Raw genomic sequence first — 22,810 nt, 5'->3', positions numbered from 1 at the left:
AAAGGAAGAAATAAAACTATCTGCATACAACATGACTATCTGTGTAGAAAATCCCCCAAATCTGCAAAAATTCCCTGTAACTACTGAGTTAATAAAGTCGTGATGCAAGGATATAAGAGCAATACATGAAAATCAATGAAATTTTATGTATTAACAATGAATGTGCAGAAACAAAAATTAAAAATGCTATGTAAATCAATTACTTCAAAGAAAATTTAGAAAGTTAACAAAATATGTACAGTATATATATGCTGAAAAAAATAGAATGTTCTTGAAAAATATCAATGAAAAGCAAAATAAATGGAAAGACATAAAATTTTCATGGACTGGAAGCCTCAATATCATAAAGATGTCGATTCTCTTAAAATCTATGTGTAAGTTTAATGCAATTCCTATCAAAATATAATCAAGTTTTTTTAGACATAGAAATACAGATTTTGAAATTTATATGTAAAGGCACAAGCCCTAGTATAGCAAAAACAGTCTTGAAAATGATGAATACATTTGGAGGATTCTCTTTACCATATTAAAGCCTCCTTTATAACTACAGTCATCAGGATAGTGTAATATTGTCAGAGGGTTAGATACCCACTCAATGTAATAGAATAGAGAATTTAGAAATAGACACAAGTATGCCCAACTGATACTTAACAAAGCTGCAAAAGGAATTCAATACAGGAAGGGAATGCACTGGAGTAATTGGAAATTCATAGGCAAAAAAATACACACACACACACACACACACACACACACACACACACACACACACACAAACACCAAAAAGATAATTGACCTAAAATTCATATCTTACTCAAAAGTCAATTAAAAACATATCATAGACTTAAATGTAAAATGCAACAGTATGTAACTTTCAGGAAAAAAGTAGATAAGGTCTTTGGGATATAGGGTAAGGGAAAATGTTCTTAGTATTGATATCAACAGCATGATCCATAAAAGAAAAAAAAATTGATAGCACCTCATCAAAATTTAAAAATTTGTGTTATGAAAGACCCTGTAAAGAGGATGAAAAGACAAGCTCCGGAGATGGAGAAATATTTGCAAACTGTATATCCAAAAAGGGACTAGCATCTAGAATATATAAAGAACTTTCAAAATAACAATAAACAATATAAATAATCCAATTACAAAACAGACAAGAGATTACATGTAGACATTTTACTGAAGTGGATATATGGACGGAAAATAAACCCATGAAAATATGTTCAACATCATTAGGCATTTGGGAAATGTAAATTAAAATTATAGTGAAATAATTACTGCACAACTATCACTACATCATGAGACAGTTTTTAGACTTAAAAAAAAAATGACAGTACCAAAGCTGTAGATGATGCAGAATAACTGAATTATTCAACATTGCTGGAAAGACTCTAAAATGTTACAGCTACTCTGTTAAACAGGTTGGCAGTTTCTTATGAAACAAAACTGACATCTGCCATATCCCCCAGTAATCACACTCTTGGGACATTTTTTCAGATAAATGAAAACTTGCGTTTTAAATGTTCATAGTAGCTCCCTTCATAATAGCCAAAATCTAAACAACCCAGATGTTCTTTTGGATGGTTAAATAAACTGTGGTACAGTCATACCATGGAATACTACTCAGTAATGAAAAGGAATCAGCTACCAATATATTCAACAACTTGAATGAATCTCCAGGGAATTATGCTGAATGGGGGGAAAAAAGTCCCCAAAGATCAGCACTGAATGATTCTGTATGCAACATTCTTAATATGAGAAACTTCTAGAATTGCAGAACAGTAAGTGATTGCCAGGGTTTATTATGTTATTCAAACTTACATTTTTTTATTTGAAATGATTTTAAGCCTAAAGAAAAGTCAAGAGTATAACTTTAAAAACTCTTGTATATCCTTTGCCAAGGGCCCCTTCAAGTTTTGCTACATGTGACGGGCTTTAAAACATGCCTGAAAATTCTTTACTACTCCATTCATAAAATAGCGGAGGCTGTTTTAGAAAATTGGATAGTATCCTCCTGACCCTCTCTCTCATTTTCTGAGGGCTTACCCTTCAAACCCATGCACCATGAAGTGAGGAAACTGAGGCACACAGGAGGGCCCCATGAAGGCGTTCTGGCAGGCAGCCCATCTCAGGTTTCGGATGGCAGCTATTACCAACGTCCAGGCGTGTGAGTGAGTGAGCCTTCAGACGACACCAGTTTGCAGCCTGAGCCACCTTCACTGCTGCCAGGTGGAGGGGTCAGAGTGGTTCTCACCAAGCCCTGCCCAAACCGCAGGTCGGGAGCCAAGCATTTGCTATTGTTGTTTGAAAGCCATTGAGTTCTGGGGTAGATTTTTACACAAAATTAGATAGCTAGGACACCAGTTCATATTCGATAACTAGAACACCAAGTGTACCATATCTTGTAGACAAAGGACCCAATGTAGAGTCGCACAGTACACTGAGTAGGCAAATACCTCATTTCCTTCAAGAGGTCCTCAATATTTTATGACCTTAATATCTTGTAGAGTGCCTTTCAAACACTCTTCACCTTCTCATGATTCCTCTTGGGTGACATGTTTTTGTTTGGAGTAATACAGAAGAGGTCCTCTTTCCTTACTGCAGCCTGTCTAGGTATTACATTATGTCTATTTGTCCCATGACTAGTGATGTTTGCTTTTGCTATTCAGTAAGATGGTGACAGAGTACACTGTTGTAAAGTCATTTTTTCCATTTTAAAATTAATGTTTTTGTTCTAAATGTGCATGGCAGCTATCTAAAATTCAAGCTTCATCTCACTTTCTCCCACTAGTTTTACTATCCATTGATATTTTTTATTGGAAATAATGATAATTCCAATGGCTTTCAAATGGTGCTTTTCTAATCCCATAAGTGCTTCCACATTTTTAGTTGGCATTCCACTGTGAAGAAGACATTTATCCTTTCCTACTTATTTATTAATTCAATATGGGTTCACAGATTCCTAGTTTATTCACTAAGGCAGATTTCTTATTTTATTAAAGGTATTGATGATCAAACTGTCTTTGGGATTCCCTTTATAATGGCTTCTTTTTGACATGTTTCCATCCTTAACTTAGCATTTCTTTACTTTTGGCACAAGAAAGGCACAGCTCACTTTATTTGCTTCTTGCTCCAGCTTTAGTATCAGGCATTTTTTTCAATAAGTCCTTAATTCTTTTTACTGGGGAATGGTATTTCTAAATAAAACCTGACAACTAGTTGTTTTAATGCTATTAGAGTCACTAACCCCCAGTCATTCCTGTAGACAGTGCTAGGAAATGCATGTCTATATATGTAATGAATACATATTCACTCACATTTTTGTCTGTGTTTATTTCTCTACTTACCCTTATGTATTGAAAATCATGAGTTCACACCAGCACTTCCAATCCGACACCTCCCAGTTAATTCTAGTTTACCTTTTTCATATGTGTACCACCCCTCTTCATGAGTGAGAAACCTCTCTCTTCTAGATAAGAAGACATCAATATTTAATAACTGGCTCAAGCCACACACGGAGCCCATCTTATAAGCTGACAGGCCCTCCCCACCTCTGATGCCCTCCTCACTTGGGCTCATGTCCCCGTCCCACTTCCTTCCCAAGCTACACTGACACCATTCTTGCATTACTGACAATGCCACTGGCCTGTCTTTTCGGCCTCCACCTGCTGCTTCCTGCTTCCACTGGCCTGTTTTGCTCTTGGCTGACTGCCTTCCAGGAAGAAAGGAAGGAGGGAAGTTAGGAGGAAAGGAGGGAGGGAAGAAAAGAAGCATCTCTTCTTCTACTATCAAGCCTCTTGGGTCTTCTGTCTACATCTATAACTATAGACCTTTGACACATAAATGGAGATGCAAATAGTCAAGTGGTTTCTACCCTGAATACCATGTAACACAATTACTTGATTTTAACTTAGTTTCATACAGATTTTGTCTCTACCAGCTCTGAAATGTTGTTTCATTCTCCAAATTCACCTCAGCCTTTAATTTTCTGGACTTGGTGTTTGTTTGGGATTTCTCTGGTATTTCAGTGTCAAATGCCTGTATTAATTTTGGCTTGACTCCTTTCATTCAGCTATAGACATTCTAAGTTGCACCAAAGTAAAATTTTCCAGTTTAACTCTCTGGAACTCGGTCCTTGACTTCAAGTATCTGGAGTTGCAAAGGGATAAACAATTGAGTAAGCTGACTGATCTAACTAGTGAATGTTGCAAACAACTAAGACAAATGCCATGTTAAAGTTATTAAGAACCTTCTTAAGTGAAGTTTTAGTTTGATGAAGATGTTAACAGAGAGTGAAGATATGGTCTTGACTTACTGAATTACATGAATAGCAATGACTTTCAGAAAACAAGTATGCCAGAAATAAATGCATAGTAGTCATCTGCAATAGGTAAGATGGAATAATGAGATTCTGTGGACTATAAATTTAAGAAGAGTGTAAATTTAAGGTGTTGATATTGTCTAACAGACAATATATTAAAACCATGCCTTTTTTCTTTCTTTCCCACCAAAATGACATATTAGTATTCTATATTATTAAATCATTGCCTGTTGCAGAAATGGTTCATTTTCTCACTTAATCTGTTCTTTTATTAATAGGAGGCCCAACTCTAAGTTTTAACAAAGAGCACAGCCACTCTTTAGAGCTAGCACTACTCAATGAACCCTCTCAATTAGACAAAAGCACATGTCTACATTTTGGCCAATATATAAGTGATGAGTGTTATATCGAGGTTGTGATAGTCCAAGAACAAACATTTTTTTCCCCCATCCCTCCTATTTTTCTGACTTCTCCCATGCTGGAATGCAAAGATGGTGATAGGGACAGCCTCAGATTTGTGGAGAAGGGTGACACCCTGGCGCAGAGGGTTGCAGATTCATAAGGTTAAGCGACCCAGGTCACTGGGTGCCTCACAGAGCCTGCCTATGTCTGCACTGTCAAACAAGAGGAAAATAAAACTCATACTGTTTGAGTTACTGTACTTGGGGGATATCACTAGTATTACTTATCCATTTTCTTCTCTCCTTTTTATATTTTCTCAAGAAGTCTTCAGATATCTCTAAATATCTCATAAAATGTACAATTTTTCATTTCTAACATTAAATATACAATTTCCTCTTCATGTCATTTCAACTCTTGTATTTTCTTCCTTCATCCACTATCCAATGTTTTTTAGTCTCCTTTACAAGCATATATTTTTAAAATATCAAGCAGGTTAGGAAAACAGTAAGGGCATTTTAGAAATCATTATATAATAGCATTTATCAAATGTCAAATTTGTGCCAGGATTGGTCCCAAGTGATTTTCATATCTATCTTTTCCCTTCACCAAAATCATATGTAGTAGGTGTTTCTTATAATGGCCTTTTAAAGAAAACACAAATAGGCTTAGAGGGACTCAGTAATTTATACAGAATGGCTGGCAGGATGCTGACTCCCCTTATCAAGATGCCCACGCCCTAAATCCTGTAGACTGTGGATGTTACATGGCAGAAGGGGTTTTACAGCAATTAGAATTACTAATCAAGTGACCCTAAAATAGGGAGAGTACCCTAGATTATCCAGATAACTGGACAGTGAAATAAAGCAATGTAATCATATGAGCTATTAAAAGCAGGTAACTCTTTTCCAGCTGTTGGCAGAAAAGGAAATAAGAGAGAGGCAGCGGGGGGTGAATCTGGAGAGACATGAATCTTGAGAGGGGGCCTCAACCCTGTGTTCTTGGAGACAAGACACCTGGGAAGCATGACGAGGAATATGGGGGGTCCGTAGGAGCAAAGGCCAGCTCCTGGGTGACAGCCAGCAGGGAAACAAGGACTGCAAGCAATCCTAGCAGGCCTTATTCCATAAGGGATGCACTTTTTGAGTTTCGTCATGATATATAAGAAAACAGACTATTCACTTGCACAATGGCAGGATAAATTATATCTCTGAAGTACTTCATGGATGTATGGCCCATAGCTATACAAAAATTTAAACATCATTGGAAAATTTTAAAACCAATATACAGAGATGTTGATGCAACCTCATCCCCCCTTTTTAAAGGAGCTGTCTTCTTTTGCAAATTTCTCTACATTTCTATTACACAATCATATTTTGGGGAAGTGTTAACAAAAGTAGGAAACATTGAGATGAGAGCTTGGAAAAATAACATAAGTTACAGAGAGGACTGTTGGTAAGGTGCTCAGAGAAAACAGCTTATTTTTTGTAGATGGTATAGTTCCTTATTTACACATTTTGAAACCTGCAATCAGTGTTTCTCTGGATATTTGTCGGGAAGGTGGTATAGTTTCAAACTCTAGTATCTCTAAAAGCCTTATGGTCAGTAACTTTAGAAAGCAACTAGGAAACGGAATTGAGTGACTCCTCTGTCATAAATGATTTTGCCTCAGGTGATTCTATACAGACATATAAACCTGAAATGCCACACCAGAGAAAATTAAGTGATTGAACATGACTTTTTTAAACACCTGATCTAATAACACTTCTTCAAGTGCTATTCAGACCCAGCAGCTCTGCTCTGCTGGCTGAACACTGCCACCGGGGCATTTGGACAGCTCGGAGGGATAATGTCCGACCTCCTAGTTTGATTCCAAGGTTGACCCCGTTGCAGTGTACCCGTTTAATGAAGAACAAGGGTATATAAGAATAGCTAATAAAAACAACCCAGAAAATATTGATTTCAGTCCAGAAGCATGTTGTTTAATTTCAAAGACGGATTTTCAGAAAATCCTTTCTTCTGTTCTCAACCAAGCATAGGAACTTGTCTGTCTTTCCAATCATTCAGTTAGAAAAGAGACAAAGGAGTGATACTGTTGGCCTCTAAGCAAACACAGGGGCAGCGCATGCATGCACAGCTGGGATCTACTGTTTTTTTCAGATTGCCAATTTTAATTTCTACTGCGTGAAACAAAGAGGTATCTTTCCGCCTCATACATTGAGCTATTTTATCTTTTCTCTCATAGGTCAAACATAGGTGTAAGTCCAACTAATTGCTTTTAATTTAACATGAAGGTATTCTATAGGACTAAAGTCTTTCACTTCATAAAGTCAAGTGTTTTATACTTGCTCTTTATTTTCTGAGTTAATATGCTACTTGGAGTACAAATGAAAGAACAAATTGCAGCTGATGGATTCTGCCCCAAAACACTAAGTTTAAGAGTTGTCTGAGGGTAAGGTTCATAGCTTTTATGTGTTTACCTGGTCTCAAAAGATAATTGCACTGAGTAATATCATTGGCCAATATTAGGAAATACAACATGAAAATAACATTTTCAAGGATGCATATGTGAGCTAACATGTAAACCTCCCATATACCCAGAGATACAGAGGGGGTATGGTAAAATAAAATAAGCATATTCAAATTAACATTTAAACAAACTATCACTGAATAAATCAAATAATGTCAGGGGTAAAAAATGTAAAATCATAAGCACATGATTGCTTAACACAGTGATGGGGTGCTGAGGGGTTGTGATGTTCAGGCAACTGTTTGCCATTTTGCTTCCACTGAACCCAAGGAGTATTTAAATACAGGTAAATTCCTGCTACTTTGTAGGCAGAGTAAATGTAAATATTCAGAGGTACACTAGATCTATGAATGATTTTAGTCATAAATGATTTTGCCTCAGGTGATTCTATACAGACACATTGTCTAAATTAATTAACCCACCTCTGTCACCTTCAAAGAGAAGTCCATGTACAAAATGCCATCCCTCATAAAGTATAAAGCCAGAAAGGATCCATTTTAATTCCTATATATAGTGCTTAAATAGAAAAATTCTGTTCCACAAATTTAAAATTCTAGAATAAACTTCATAAAGATCTTTTGTCCACGTAACTTTGAAGTGTTGTCAGCACAGCTGCCTAATTTATAAGAAGCACCCTGCAGTCAGTGTCTCTTTGTAGTGTTATTTGTCAAATGATTCAAGCACTGCTTTAAAGTATATATGTGAGGTTACTAATCAATCCCAGTGCCCTTAAACTGCATACTATGCTATGCACAATTTTCTCCTCTAAGCATGTGAAATTCTAAATTATATTTGCCTTTGATATCTTTATTTTCCTTTATTATGGAAGTATTACAGGAAGGAATAAAGCTACTATAAAGTTAAAATACGCAATAGTTTTGTAAAGGAGTAAGGAGCTAGTAGGAATTTGAGAGTGCATGCACAAGTGTGTGTGTGTGTGTGTGTGTGTGTGTGTGTTTAGGTATGTGTCTGTGTGTGTCTATGTGTGTAGGGGGCTCTTCTGTGAGAAAAGGAAATGTGACTGGGCACTGAGGGGATTCTAGTCCAATTAAAATATTCCCGAAGAAAGCACTTATTTATTAACAATGTGGAACCTCTTATATAACCACATCAGGTTAAAATCAGGGTTATTTGTCATAGGCACTTCCTTCTTTCATCCTAACCAACCAGCAACTCACATGTTAGTACCAAGTACTAAGTGTTACGGTTCCATCCCTCACAAAAATCTTCCAGGGTGCTGCAACTAGGACCCCAAAGTTGTATTATTTTATTATTTAAAATCTTCTGGAAGCATATGATAAATCTGATTACTTTTCTGAGATAACTGGAAAATATAAATCAATTCAGAGCATTATGAAGAACAAACTCACAGCTATGTGTATATGCTTGAGACAGAGCAAGAAATGGAAATAGAGAGTCACTATGAGACGTATGTACTTGTCCCTCTATGCAAACCTACATACCACGCGTACATCACACACCCAACCTGCACTCACACACAGGGGCAGACAGAATGAGTAGGTTAGCAGAGATGACTGCCTGAAGGCAGTTCATTGAAGAGCAGGACAATTTAATTTTTCAGGGAATACTTTCTCCCCTGATTTAATAGTTCATTGGCAGAAAATGAGGAAAATAAAGGTAAGTAGCCACCTATCTTAAAGTCAAACCTAAAAATTAGCTTTTGGGTCTAATTTTGTGAGGACAGCATTTCACTGCAACCATTATGTGGTGACTCAAGGTCATATGAAGGCCAGAGGATGGTAGAATTCCATGAAGTCATTAAAGCTACCAAGAGCTCTTGAATTTCCTGCCACTTATGAAGACAAAGTACCCAGTGGGAATATCTGAAAATGGGTGAGATAATTTTTGGATAGGTGTGTAATATCCTAAAAGCCATCTCAGGATTATACTGATATCAAAGCTGATAACCAGTAGGCATTACTAAGGTTCAAAGGGTGTTAACAGCTGAACTCCCATCTGGCTGGCTCCCTGAGTGCATTTCCACCTGGGTCCCCCACTTTCCTACCAACCAGCAACTCAAATGATAGTGCCAAGTCAATTGGCATGCCGTACCAACCACCCACACCCAGCCTGATGGCACAGGACACTCCCTTGAGAGAAAGGAGACCTTGGGGGACAGTCCAGATGGTGGCAGTGGGCTGCGACTCAGCCCAGGGAGTCCAGGGTGGACCCGCAGTTACCAATCCCTGTTGAGTTTCACGGCCATTTAGCAGCACCCCTCTCCTGAAATCCACACAGGCCCTCCAGCTGGGGGGATGAGTAATAGTAATAGTATTTTTACTAATAAAAATAAAGAGCTAACCTTTACGATGTCTTCATTATGTACCAAAACCTTTCTAAACAACACACACGTGTATAATTTGAGCACTGAAGTTATCATCTCACTGAAGTTATTGTTACTATTTCGATTACTGAGATGAAGGAAAATCAGAGGCATAGAGTTTATTAAACTACTGAGCGGTAGAGTCAGGCTTCCCCTTAACAGCACCAAGAGCAGAGGCGGAAACCACACTCACTGCTCTCCCGTGGGCATGGGACCCAGTGGGACTTGGCAGACGTGGTAGATATACCATGAGCTGTTCCACACTCACATTTGGGAAACACTAAATCAAACGTGTCTGCTACGTTTTGTTTTGTTTTTAACATAGGCCTCTTTGGGTATTTTAAAAATATTTTATCAAAATAATATTCATTATGGTTGCAAATCAAGTAATTCAAAAGAAACCGTATTTAAAACGGTCTTCAAAAAATTCTTCCCCACTTCCATCCCTGCTTTTAACTTTGTTTTGCTTTTTAATTTCAGTTGGCAATTGCCCTTCATAGCCCTAAAATTAGAATGAACGCTTTAAGAACTTCTAAATAATATGCAATTGGCCCTATATCTTGATTTATATACTTTTGAGGATAATATGAGCCCTAAAGAATGAGAATCTAGTTTACTTTTATTTTAACCTATCCCTTGCTTCATTCTAAAGTTGATATTTACATTTTAGTTCTTTTACATATCTTTTAGCTCTTAAATAACACCTGGGGATTTTATTCGTCTCTCACCTTGGTTAGCTTCACTCAGTGTCTGCGCTCCCCTTTCTCGCCTGCCATCCACACCCACTGTGCCCCATCTGCCCCTGCCTGAGACTCTGAGCTTCACCTTTCCCTCACTAAGCGCAGTATTTACATCTTCTTCCACAGCCGCAACCAGTACCTCCTATTTGAAGACTATTGGAAAATCAAATGGTGTGATATCACGATACTACGTGAACTCAGTTTTAGGCATGGGATTCATACATCTTATATAGTAGCTTCTTGTTCAGTTGCACATTCATTGAAGAAGTACACGGTGTTCCGAGCCTCAATCTACAGTACCTGTAACTTTCAGCTTTTCGGCCCCAATGGTAATCTCATCTTCATCTGCCGAAAACAGCACCCTGCCATCTTCACTCGCTCTCACTTCAAATCTCTTACACTGAGCTTCCACGGCATCAGCTCCTAAGGTCAGAGGAAAGGTTTACAAATGAAACTGGTGTGCAGAAACCATTAACATGTATTTTCTCTAGTAAAAGAAGAGAAATCCATATATTATTTAATTTATCTCTGCAGTATGTTTTATACCCGAATTCATATTTATTTACTGTTATCCTTTTTAGGAGGCTGTCTAATTTGGTAGAAAATTTGCTGGGCAAAGATGGTTGGGAACAAATCTAACCTCTAAATCCCTGACATGGTTTGTGCATTTAGCCCGTTAAAAAAAATCCTTGCATAGATACAAGGAGAGATGATGTCTGCTGGGTTCTTAGTCGCAGCCTAAAGACTTGGGAGTTACACCTGGCATGTGCTGGGTGTTCAGGAAATACTTGAGACTGAATGACTCTCATGTCTTCTCTCTGCAAGCAGACAACAGCAGCCATACTTGCTACATCGCAAGGTATTTGTAAAGCATTATTCAGTTATGAGCCTTTAGTTACTATTTCATGTATTCTAATGTTGAAATCTATTCACCCTTTACTCTCACTGAATGTGATAGTCAGTTTGGTAAATATGTACCTACTCTTGAAAATATTACTATGCCTGTATACACTTGTTTTTTCAGTGTACTCCTATGCATCTTATAATCAATAGATATCTTGATTTATTAAAATACAGTATTAAATATAATTACATCATAGAATTGGAAATCTATTGCCAACTTATTAGACAATGTTGCATATTAGTCCATCCATCAACCACAAAGTCAGCTCTCATATTTGGAAAATATAATTAATTTGAAAGAAGGGCTTCGACAAGAACAAATTAGTCAGGGGGTGAGAATTTGCTATTTCCATAATATCAGTTTATTTCTTTTGGTATAACACACTTGGCATATAGATCTCTATCTTCACCTCTTGTTAAGATTTAGGACATCCCCCCAGATGTCATCTCTATCAGAAACTCTTGTCAGGTACAATTCAGTCCAGTCAGGAACCTGGGCATACCACACTTTGTGCACAGTTCTTTTCATTTTTCATTACATATGCTATGGACTGAAATATGTGTGTTCATGGAAATTCTTGTGTTGAAATCCTGACTCGCCCTGTGATGCTATTAGGAAGTCTGGCCTTTGGTGGCACTTGAGGAGTGATGGTGGAGCCCTCCTGAGTGGAGTCTGTGCCCTTATTAGGAAGACACGGGTGAGTTTGTGCTTTCTCTCTCTCTGCAATGTGCAAGACACAGAGAGAAGCTGGCTGGCTGCAAGCCGGGAGGCAGCCTCTCCCCAGACACTGGATATCTTGGTGTTTTGACGTTGGGCTTCCCAGCCTCTAGAACTGGGAACAGTAACTGTGTGCTGTTTAAGCCACCTAGTGAATGGGATTTTGTTACAGCAGTGCAAACAGACTAAGAAAACGTACTACCATTATTTGTTAGATATATGACTTCCCTAACCCCCTGGAATTCAAAACATGAGATCTTTCTATCTCAAAATATCCTCTAAATTTAAAATAGTGTCTGGTTTCTAGCAGACACTAGGTAGAAGAAAGCTCAATAGCTGAATGAATACTAGACATAAGCATCCTTTTCCTTTCTTTTAGCCCCACCTCAGTCCTGCTCCCAATTCCAGCCCAAGGGCTTTTAATTTCTTACACCTTCTCACCAACATATAGCTTCTGAAGAGCACTTAAAAAGATTAAAAAATTGACTCCAAACCCTTGATAATATGTGGGATAATTTCTCTAAAAATAAGATGTATATTTTCTTAGATTCTGAAACTACATACATGTTTTCAGGGTCAACGTAGAAAATTTGAAAAGCTTTGACTAGAACAGTGCTAAGTAAGATAAAACTGATCTTAACCTTGCAGGGTGTCAGTTTCAAAACCTGAAAGTGAATTGTACTTTAGAGTCTGTTATCTTTATTTTTAATTAAAGAAACTTCCTTATGGAAATTAATGACAGTATTGAAGAAATCATGGAAGACCTACAGTCCTTGGTCACAGCCATTACATTTGATTTTGCAAACATTCCAGCAACTTCTATTCGGTCCAGCATGTTTTCCCCTAATCATAATCATTGTCTAACCTTCCTATATTGTGTTTTTAATGTTTGGACTATAGTAACCCAACTGAGTGATGTTCAAAAGCCATGCTTGAGAGGGGTGGAAGATGGCGGCGTGAGTAGAGCAGCGGAAATCTCCTCCCAAAACCACATATATCTATGAAAATATAACAAAGACAACCCTTCCTAGAATAAAGACCAGAGGACACAGGACAATATCCAGACCACATCCGCACCTGAGAGAACCCAGCGCCGCGCGAAGGGGGTAAGATACAAGCCCCGGCCCCGCGGGAGCCGAGCACCCCTCCCCCCAGCTCCCAGCGGGAGAAGAGCAGGCAGAGCGGGAGGGAGACAGAGCCCAGGACTGCCGAACACCCAGCCCCAGCCATCCGGGCCAGAGTGCAGGGCGCTCGATACTAGGAAAACAGGGCAGCAAGAACAGTGAGCGGGCACTGGAGGCTGGGCGCCAGAGGACATAAGAAAAGCGCGCGACCATTTTTTTTTTGCTTTTTTGCTGTTTTGTTTTGGCGAGCGCTTTTTGGAAGTCTTAAAGGGATAGGGACCCCAATACTAGGGAAACAGGGCAGAAAGACCGGTGAGCAGAGGCCTGAGGCTGGCACCGGAGAATAAAGAAAAACGAACAACCACCTTTTTTTTTTTTTAATTAAAAACTTTTTTTTAATTAAAAAATTTTTTTTTCTTCTTTTTTCTTTTTTGGTGGTCGTGGTTTTGTTTTGGCGGGTGCTTTTTGGAAGTCTTAAAGGGGCAGGGCGGGTCACTTAATCCAGAGGTAGGGAATCCGGGATCTCTGCGCACCCTAACCCCTGGGCTGCAGGGAGCAGGGAGGCCCCTTACGGAGATAAATAGCCTCCCAGCAGCTCCTGCTCCAACGCGACCCCACCATTTTGGAGCAGCTGCCCGAGCCAGGCCACGCCCACAGCAACAGCGGAGATTAACTCCATAGCAGCCGGGCAGGAAGCAGAAGCCCTGTCTGCGCCAGCTGCGCAGCACAAGCCACTAGAGGCCGCTGTTCTCCCAGGAGAGGAGGGCCACAAACCAAGAAAGGAAGTCCTTCCAGCCATCACTCGTCCCAGTTCTGCAGACTATTCCTATCACCATGAAAAGGCAAAGCTACAGGCAGACAAAGATCACAGAGACAACACCAGAGAAGGAGACAGACCTAACCAGTCTTCCTGACAAAGAATTCAAAATAAGAATCATAAACATGCTGACAGAGATGCAGAGAAATACGCAAGAGAAATGGGATGAAGTCTGGAGGGAGATCACAGATGCCAGAAAGGAGATCGCAGAAATGAAACAAACTCTGGAAGGGTTTATAAGCAGAATGGATAGAATGCAAGAGGCCATTGATGGAATTGAAATCAGAGAACAGGAACGCATAGAAGCTGACATAGAGAGAGACAAAAGGATCTCCAGGAATGAAACAATATTAAGAGAACTGTGTGACCAATCCAAAAGGAACAATATCCGTATTATAGGGGTCCCAGAAGAAGAAGAAGAGAGGAAAAGAGATGGAAAGTATCTTAGAAGAAATAATGGCTGAAAACTTCCCCACACTGGGGGAGGAAGTAATCGAACAGACCACAGAAATACACAGAACCCCCAACAGAAAGGATCCAAGAAGGGCAACACCAAGACACATAATAATTAAAATGGCAAAGATCAAGGACAAGGAAAGAGTTTTAAAGGCAGCTAGAGAGAAAAAGGTCACCTATAAAGGGAAACCCATCAGGATAACGTCAGATTTCTCAACAGAAACCCTACAGGCCAGAAGAGAATGGCATGATATATTTAATGCAATGAAACAGAAGGGCCTTGAACCAAGGACACTGTATCCCGCACGACTATCATTCAAATATGACGGTGGGATTAAACAATTCCCAGACAAACAAAAGCTGACGGAATTTGCTTTCCACAAACCACCTCTACAGAACATCTTACAGGGACTGCTCTAGATGGGAGCACTCCTAGAAAGAGCACAGCACAAAACACCCAACATATGAAGACTCGAGGAGGAGGAACAAGAAGGGAGAGAAGAAAAGAATCTCCAGACAGTGTATATAACAGCTCAATAAGCGAGCTAAGTTAGGCAGTAAGATACTAAAGAGGCTAACCTTGAACCTTTGGTAACCACGAATTTAAAGCCGGCAATGGCAATAAGTACATATCTTTCAATAGTCACCCTAAATGTTAATGGGTTGAATGCACCAATCAAAAGACACAGAGTAACAGAATGGATAAAAAAGCAAGACCCATCTATATGCTGCTTACAAGAAACTCACCTCAAACCCAAAGACATGTACAGACTAAAAGTCAAGGGATGGAAAAACATATTTCAGGCAAACAACAGCGAGAAGAAAGCAGGGGTTGCAGTACTAATATCAGACAAAATAGACTTCAAAACAAAGAAAGTAACAAGAGATAAAGAAGGACATTACATAATGATAAAGGGCTCAGTCAAACAAGAGGATATAACCATTCTAAATATATATGCACCCAACACAGGAGCACCAGCATATGTGAAACAAATACTAACAGAACTAAAGGGGGATATAGACTGCAATGCATTCATTCTAGGAGACTTCAACACACCACTCACCCGAAAGGATAGATCCACTGGGCAGAAAATAAGTAAGGACACGGAAGCACTGAACAACACAGTAGAGCAGATGGACCTAATAGACATCTATAGAACTCTACATCCAAAAGCAGCGGGATATACATTCTTCTCAAGTGCACATGGAACATTCTCCAGAATAGACCACATACTAGGTCACAAAAAGAGCCTCAGAAAATACCAAAAGATTGAAATCCTACCAACCAACTTTTCAGACCACAAAGGCATAAAACTAGAAATAAACTGTACAAAGAAAGCAAAGAGGCTCACAAACACATGGAGGCTAAACAACACGCTCCTAAATAATCAATGGATCAATGACCAAATCAAAATGGAGATCCAGCAATATATGGAAACAAATGACAACAACAACACTAAGCCCCAACTTCTGTGGGACACAGCAAAAGCAGTCTTAAGAGGAAAGTATATAGCAATCCAAGCATATTTAAAAAAGGAAGAGCAATCCCAAATGAATGGTCTAATGTCACAATTATCGAAATTGGAAAAAGAAGAACAGATGAGGCCTAAGGTCAGCAGAAGGAGGGACATAATAAAGGTCAGAGAAGAAATAAATAAAATTGAGAAGAATAAAACAATAGCAAAAATCAATGAAACCAAGAGCTGGTTCTTCGAGAAAATAAACAAAATAGATAAGCCTCTACCCAGACTTATTAAGAAGAAAAGAGAGTCAACACAAATCAACAGTATCAGAAACGAGAAAGGAAAAATCACGACGGACCCCACGGAAATGCAAAGAATTATTGGAGAATACTATGAAAACCTATATGCTAACAAGCTGGGAAACCTAGGAGAAATGGACAACTTCCTAGAAAAATATAACCTTCCAAGATTGACCCAGGAAGAAACAGAAAATCTAAACAGACCAATTACCAGCAACGAAATTGAAGCAGTAATCAAAAAACTACCAAAGAACAAAACCCCCGGGCCAGATGGATTTACCTCGGAATTTTATCAGACATACAGGGAAGACATAATACCCATTCTCCTTAAAGTTTTCCAAAAAATAGAGGAGGAAGGGATACTCCCAAACTCATTCTATGAAGCTAACATCACCCTAATACCAAAACCAGGCAAAGACACCACCAAAAAAGAAAACTACAGACCAATATCCCTGATGAACGTAGACGCAAAAATACTCAACAAAATTTTAGCAAACCGAATTCAAAAATACATCAAACGGATCATACACCATGACCAAGTGGGATTCATTCCAGGGATGCAAGGATGGTACAACATTCGAAAGTCCATCAACATCATCCACCACATCAACAAAAAGAAAGACAAAAACCACATGATCATCTCAATAGATGCTGAAAAAGCATTTGACAAAGTTCAACATCCATTCATGTTAAAAACTCTCAGCAAAATGGGAATAGAGGGCAAGTACCTCAACATAATAAAGGCCATCTATGATAAACCCACAGCCAACATTATATTGAACAGCGAGAAGCTGAAAGCATTTCCTCTGAGATCGGGAACTAGACAGGGATGCCCACTCTCTCCACTGTTATTTAACATAGTACTGGAGGTCCTAGCCACGGCAATCAGACAAAATAAAGAAATACAAGGAATCCAGATTGGTAAAGAAGAAGTTAAACTGTCACTATTTGCAGATGACATGATACTGTACATAAAAAACCCTAAAGACTCCACCCCAAAACTACTAGAACTGATATCGGAATACAGCAAAGTTGCAGGATACAAAATCAACACACAGAAATCTGTGGCTTTCCTATATACTAACAATGAACCAACAGAGAGAGAAATCAGGAAAACAACTCCATTCACAATTGCATCAAAAAAAATAAAATACCTAGGAATAAACCTAACCAAAGAAGTGAAAGACTTATACTCTGAAAACTACAAGTCACTCTTAAGAGAAATTAAAGGGGACACTAACAGATGGAAACTCATCCCATGCTCGTGGCTAGGAAGAATTAATATCGTTAAAATGGCCATCCTGCCCAAAGCAATATACAGAGTTGATGCAATCCCTATGAAACTACCAGCAACATTCTTCAATGAACTGGAACAAATAATTCAAAAATTCATATGGAAACACCAAAGACCCCGAATAGCCAAAGCAATCCTGAGAAAGAAGAATAAAGTAGGGGGGATCTCACTCCCCAACTTCAAGCTCTACTATAAAGCCGTAGTAATCAAGACAATTTGGTACTGGCACAAGAGCAGAGCCACAGACCAATGGAACAGACTAGAGAATCCAGACATTAACCCAGACATATATGGTCAATTAATATTTGATAAAGGAGCCATGGACATACAATGGCGAAATGACAGTCTCTTCAACAGGTGGTGCTGGCAAAACTGGACAGCTACATGTAGGAGAATGAAACTGGACCATTGTCTAACCCCATATACAAAAGTAAACTCAAAATGGATCAAAGACCTGAATGTAAGTCATGAAACCATTAAACTCTTGGAAGAAAACATAGGCAAAAACCTCTTAGACATAAACATGAGTGACCTCTTCTTGAACATATCTCCCCGGGCAAGGAAAACAACAGCAAAAATGAGTAAGTGGGACTATATTAAGCTGAAAAGCTTCTGTACAGCAAAAGACACCATCAATAGAACAAGAAGGATCCCTACAGTATGGGAGAATATATTTGAAAATGACACATCCGATAAAGGCTTGACGTCCAGAATATATAAAGAGCTCACACGCCTCAACAAACAAAAAACAAATAACCCAATTAAAAAATGGGCAGAGGAACTGAACAGACAGTTCTCCAAAAAAGAAATACAGATGGCCAACAGACACATGAAAAGATGCTCCACATCGCTAATTATCAGAGAAATGCAAATTAAAACTACAATGAGGTATCACCTCACACCAGTAAGGATGGCTGCCATCCAAAAGACAAACAACAACAAATGTTGGCGAGGCTGTGGAGAAAGGGGAACCCTCCTACACTGCTGGTGGGAATGTAAGTTAGTTCAACCATTGTGGAAAGCAGTATGGAGGTACATCAAAATGCTCAAAACAGACTTACCATTTGACCCAGGAATTGCATTCCTAGTAATTTACCCTAAGAACGCAGCAATCAAGTTTGAGAAAGACAGATGCACCCCTATATTTATTGCAGCAGTATTTACAATAGCCAAGAATTGGAAGCAACCTAAATGTCCATCAATAGATGAATGGATAAAGAAGATGTGGTACATATATGCAATGGAATACTACTCAGCCATAAGAAAAGGGCAAATCCAATCATTTGCAGCAACATGGATGGAACTGGAGGGTATTATGCTCAGTGAAACAAGCCAAGCGGAGAAAGAGAAATACCAAATGATTTCACTTATCTGTGGAATATAAGAACAAAGGAAAAACTGAAGGAACAAAACAGCAGCAGAATCACAGAACTCAAGAATGGAGTAACAGGTACCAAAGGGAAAGGGACTGGGGAGGATGGGTGGTTAGGGAGGGATAAGGGGGGGAGAAGTAGGGGTGTACTAAGATTAACATGCATGGGGGGGTAGGAGAAAAGGGAGGGCTATACAATACAGAGAAGGCAAGTAGTGGTTCTACAACATTTTGCTATGCTGATGGACAGTGACTGTAAAGGGGTTTATAGGGGAGACCTGGTATAGGGGAGAGCCTAGTAAACATAATATTCGTCATGTAAGTGTAGATTAGTGATACCAAAAACAAAGCAAAAAAAAAAAAGGGCAGTTCCTGTGTGGTAACCTCCAATGAGTTCTACACAAGGGTATAAAGGGCATATAAAAGTGTAGGCAAAGGGTCTGTTTGTGTTTATACAGAGGATCAAAGCCTAATTGGGCTACCCCAAAAATGAACTAAGATACGATATGAAAAAGAACTTCCAACATCTGCACTCTCTGGAAGACTCATGCCAGAAGATGATCATCAAAAAACCCCAACAAAGATCCACACACTGCTACAACTGTAGATGCACTCATCCCACCAGTTCCTGGACTTGACATGGGAATGAGGAAGGAGATATCTAAGCTGACCTGTGCATACAGTAAAACAACAAATTTGACTGGATCTATACTGTTGGAACTCAACCAAGAATTTGGAGAAGTGCAAATTGTAGCACTCCAAAGTCTTACAACTACAGACTATTTACTGTTAAAAGAACATATGGCATGTGAACAGTCCCCAGGAATGGGTTGTTTTAATTTGTCTGATTTCTCTCAGACTGTTCAAGTTCAGTTGGACAATATCCACCATATCATAGATAAGTTTTCACAAATGCCTAAGGTGCCTAACTGGTTTTCTTGGTTTCACTGGAGATGGCTGGTAATGACAGATATGCTTTGGTTATGTAACTATACTCCTATTATGTTAATGTGTGTGCGCAATTTAAGTAGTAGCTTAAAACCTATACATGCTGAAGTTACTCTACAAGAAGATATATCAAAGAAATAATCAATCTTCCCATGTTTTCTTCCGCCTGCTACTTCTATAGCTTTTCTTCTTCCTTCCTAATTACAACCCTTAAATAGAATTCGTGCCTCATATCAAATTTACCGAGTATCATAATTCTTCCAAGTGGTAAAGATACCTCAAGACAAATGCTGGGCATAGAAGCCACAGGGCATAAATATGCAAAGAAGTAAAAAGCTACCCTTTTCAAACAATAAGGCTTCCCTCTCACTTACCAACTTCACATTTCCCTGTATGGCCCCGGAAGATGACTGGTTAGCCAGAGACGGGTAAGATTCCTCAAGGGAGGAACAACCTAAGACAGGCACAGTCGCAGGAGGGCCATCAGGTGAGAAATTGGGGATCAACAGAGGTGAGGCTTAGAACCTCACCCCCCCGTTCTGAGAGAAATCTTCTGCATACGTGGATGTTTTGTTGCCCTTGTCTAGCTTGGATTAACACATAGTCTACAGGCACACACCTGATCATCTACATTTGCTCTCTTACAACACTAAACTATGTTTTCTACCTTTATCTTGTATCTACCTACCACTTCAGCATTTTATTAAAAATAATAATAATAGAGAGAGAAATGTGGTATCCACATATAAATCAAGTATAAAAACCAAATGAGTATTCATATTTGAACCGACTGTTTAGAGTTCATAATGCATGAGCAAAACCAAAAGTTTCTGTGATGACTGCCCTTGTACTGTTCACTATGTAACTTATTCATTATGTAAGAATTTGTTCTCCATGTAAGAACTTGTTTGTTATGCCTCAGAAGATTGGAGACTGACGAAAATTAGGCTTGGGGTGGATTAATGATTGTGCATTGAGCATTGACTCCCCTATACAGAATTTTATTGTCGTTAACAACCATTTGATCAATAAATATGAGAGATGCCCTCACAAAAAAAAAAAAAAAAAAAAAAAAAAAAGGACAGCCTTCCAATGGTAAAATAAATAAGTAACCGGGATGTAATGTATAGCATAAGGAATATAGTCAAGATATTGTAACAGCTTGGTAGGGTGATAGCTGGAACCTAGAATTATGTATATAAATGTTCTACCACTGTGTTGTACACTTGAAACTCATGTAATGTAATACTGTGCGTCAACCAACCTTCAATAAAAAATAATTATTTAAAAAAAAAAAAGCCATGCTTGAGCTGGATGTGTTGATAAATATGATTTTTGAGTTTTGAGGCCTTTATGCTCCAATCTATAGCTTCAAGGCATTCAGACTTACATTACATCTGAACTGCCTGAAATACATTACAGATATTTTACACATAAAATCTTAATATGTACACTATGTTGCTTCCTTCAAATATACTTAATTGTTGGGTGAACTGAGCCACAAAATATATCACTGACTTTAATGACAGTAAAGTGCATTATATATAATGTATATGTGTAAGATATACACACACATACTACCAGGATTTTTCTTGGTGTAACACTTAATGTCATTATATGGGAGATACTTTAATAACATAAAATGCTCTATTATATGTCACACACACTATTAGAAATATAAGTATGGTCTCTGGATATAGCAAAGTGAGTTGAAATCTTAAATCACTAAATTGACTGAGCAAAAGCAGAAAGTAAATAAGGAAATATTTATGCACCTGGGATAGAAGAAATGCATCTAGGCCATAAATAAATGCATGCAGACTCACCCAATTGAAAAATACATATATAAATTAATGCTGCAGACTACACTTTAACACATTAGTAAAATTTCAGAAGGCAAACTTACAATTAGCAATGAATTAATAATAAATATATTAAATCTGAAACCCAATTTGAATATATTGTGCTTTTCTGTTGTGCTTTTCTTTTCTGCAGGTGGAAGACAGTAACTATATGTAATTGGACATACATTGCATTGTGAATATTTAAGTGTTTCAAGTAAATTTTTTATGTCTTACTTTAAATGTATAAAGTAAATGTTTACATTAAATGTTTAAAGTAAATATGTTAGGCTATATAAAATTGAACTTTTAATATCCAAACATAGTTTATGTTGTTTTATTCTGTTTTTCCTGTTCCTGCAATCACGTATTTTCTTGGCCAACTCAGGATCCAGTTCTTTAAAAGGGTAGTAATGTCCAGTTCTATTTGATCTCAAACAATGATGCTTCCAGAGTTGCAGGAAAGCAACATGCCTGAATGACTCGGGGTAGTGAGCTTCGATGCCTCAGCAAATGGATTATGGGAGGCAGGCTAGCCAGGCAGTTCTCTATTTTATTAGTCATCCTAAACTCCAGCTTGCTAACTGAAGTATCAAGACTAAATGCTTTCTTAGGAATATCTCTGAAGAAGTTTATGTCAGCAACTTCAAAATTAAACAAAGAACAGCCAGGGATATAACAAGGGAAGAGAATTGGCAGGAAAAAGAGAAATTATATGAGCAAAATAATAGGTTCCATAAAAGGACTGCAGTGTTCAGTACATATCGGAATACTTTAAGTTCATTTAATGCTCTGTATGTCTTCTTTAAAAGCAAAAACACACCACCACCAGCAAAGCTAGTTTCTAGCTCCCTTCAGACGTGGTTCTATTGCCTTTTGGAACATTCCCATTACTTCCGTCACAGCCAGTCGTCAGAGGCGCGCTTTGTGGACAGGCAGAGGCTCCAGCAGTGGATCTGCTATCTTTGCATTTTCTACATTAAATCAGTCAAACATGAATTGGAAAATTCCCTTCAATAAAAATCTCTAAAGACGCTCAAATGGTATATTTCCTCAGAGACTCTTGGTACTATTTATCCCTGATTTAAATAAAACAAAGCAAATTAAATTTCTATTTAGGCAATTTCAAAACTAGCCTTAATGATATAAATATAATCTTTTACACTTATACTTTTGGATCTTTTGGTGATTCTTAATAACAAATGTCATGTATGTTATTATAGTATAAATATATATAATAT

General features: G+C 38.3%; 1 protein-coding gene across 2 annotated transcripts in view; it reads right to left on the bottom strand.

Moving 5' to 3' along the window:
• Nucleotides 1–22,810, bottom strand: part of SGCZ (sarcoglycan zeta) — a 916,905-nt gene that overhangs the window by 41,994 nt on the left and 852,101 nt on the right. For both annotated transcript variants that reach the window (XM_057505149.1, XM_036894388.2), the window contains one exon: nt 10,635–10,757. In XM_057505149.1, the coding sequence (XP_057361132.1) occupies nt 10,635–10,757 (123 nt within the window). The remainder of the gene's footprint in view (nt 1–10,634; nt 10,758–22,810) is intronic.

Source organism: Manis pentadactyla, chromosome 7, assembly GCF_030020395.1.
Source record: "Manis pentadactyla isolate mManPen7 chromosome 7, mManPen7.hap1, whole genome shotgun sequence".
Taxonomy (NCBI): domain Eukaryota; kingdom Metazoa; phylum Chordata; class Mammalia; order Pholidota; family Manidae; genus Manis; species Manis pentadactyla.
Note: the sequence above shows the minus strand (reverse complement) of the source record. Positions and strands in the feature narration are given on the sequence as shown.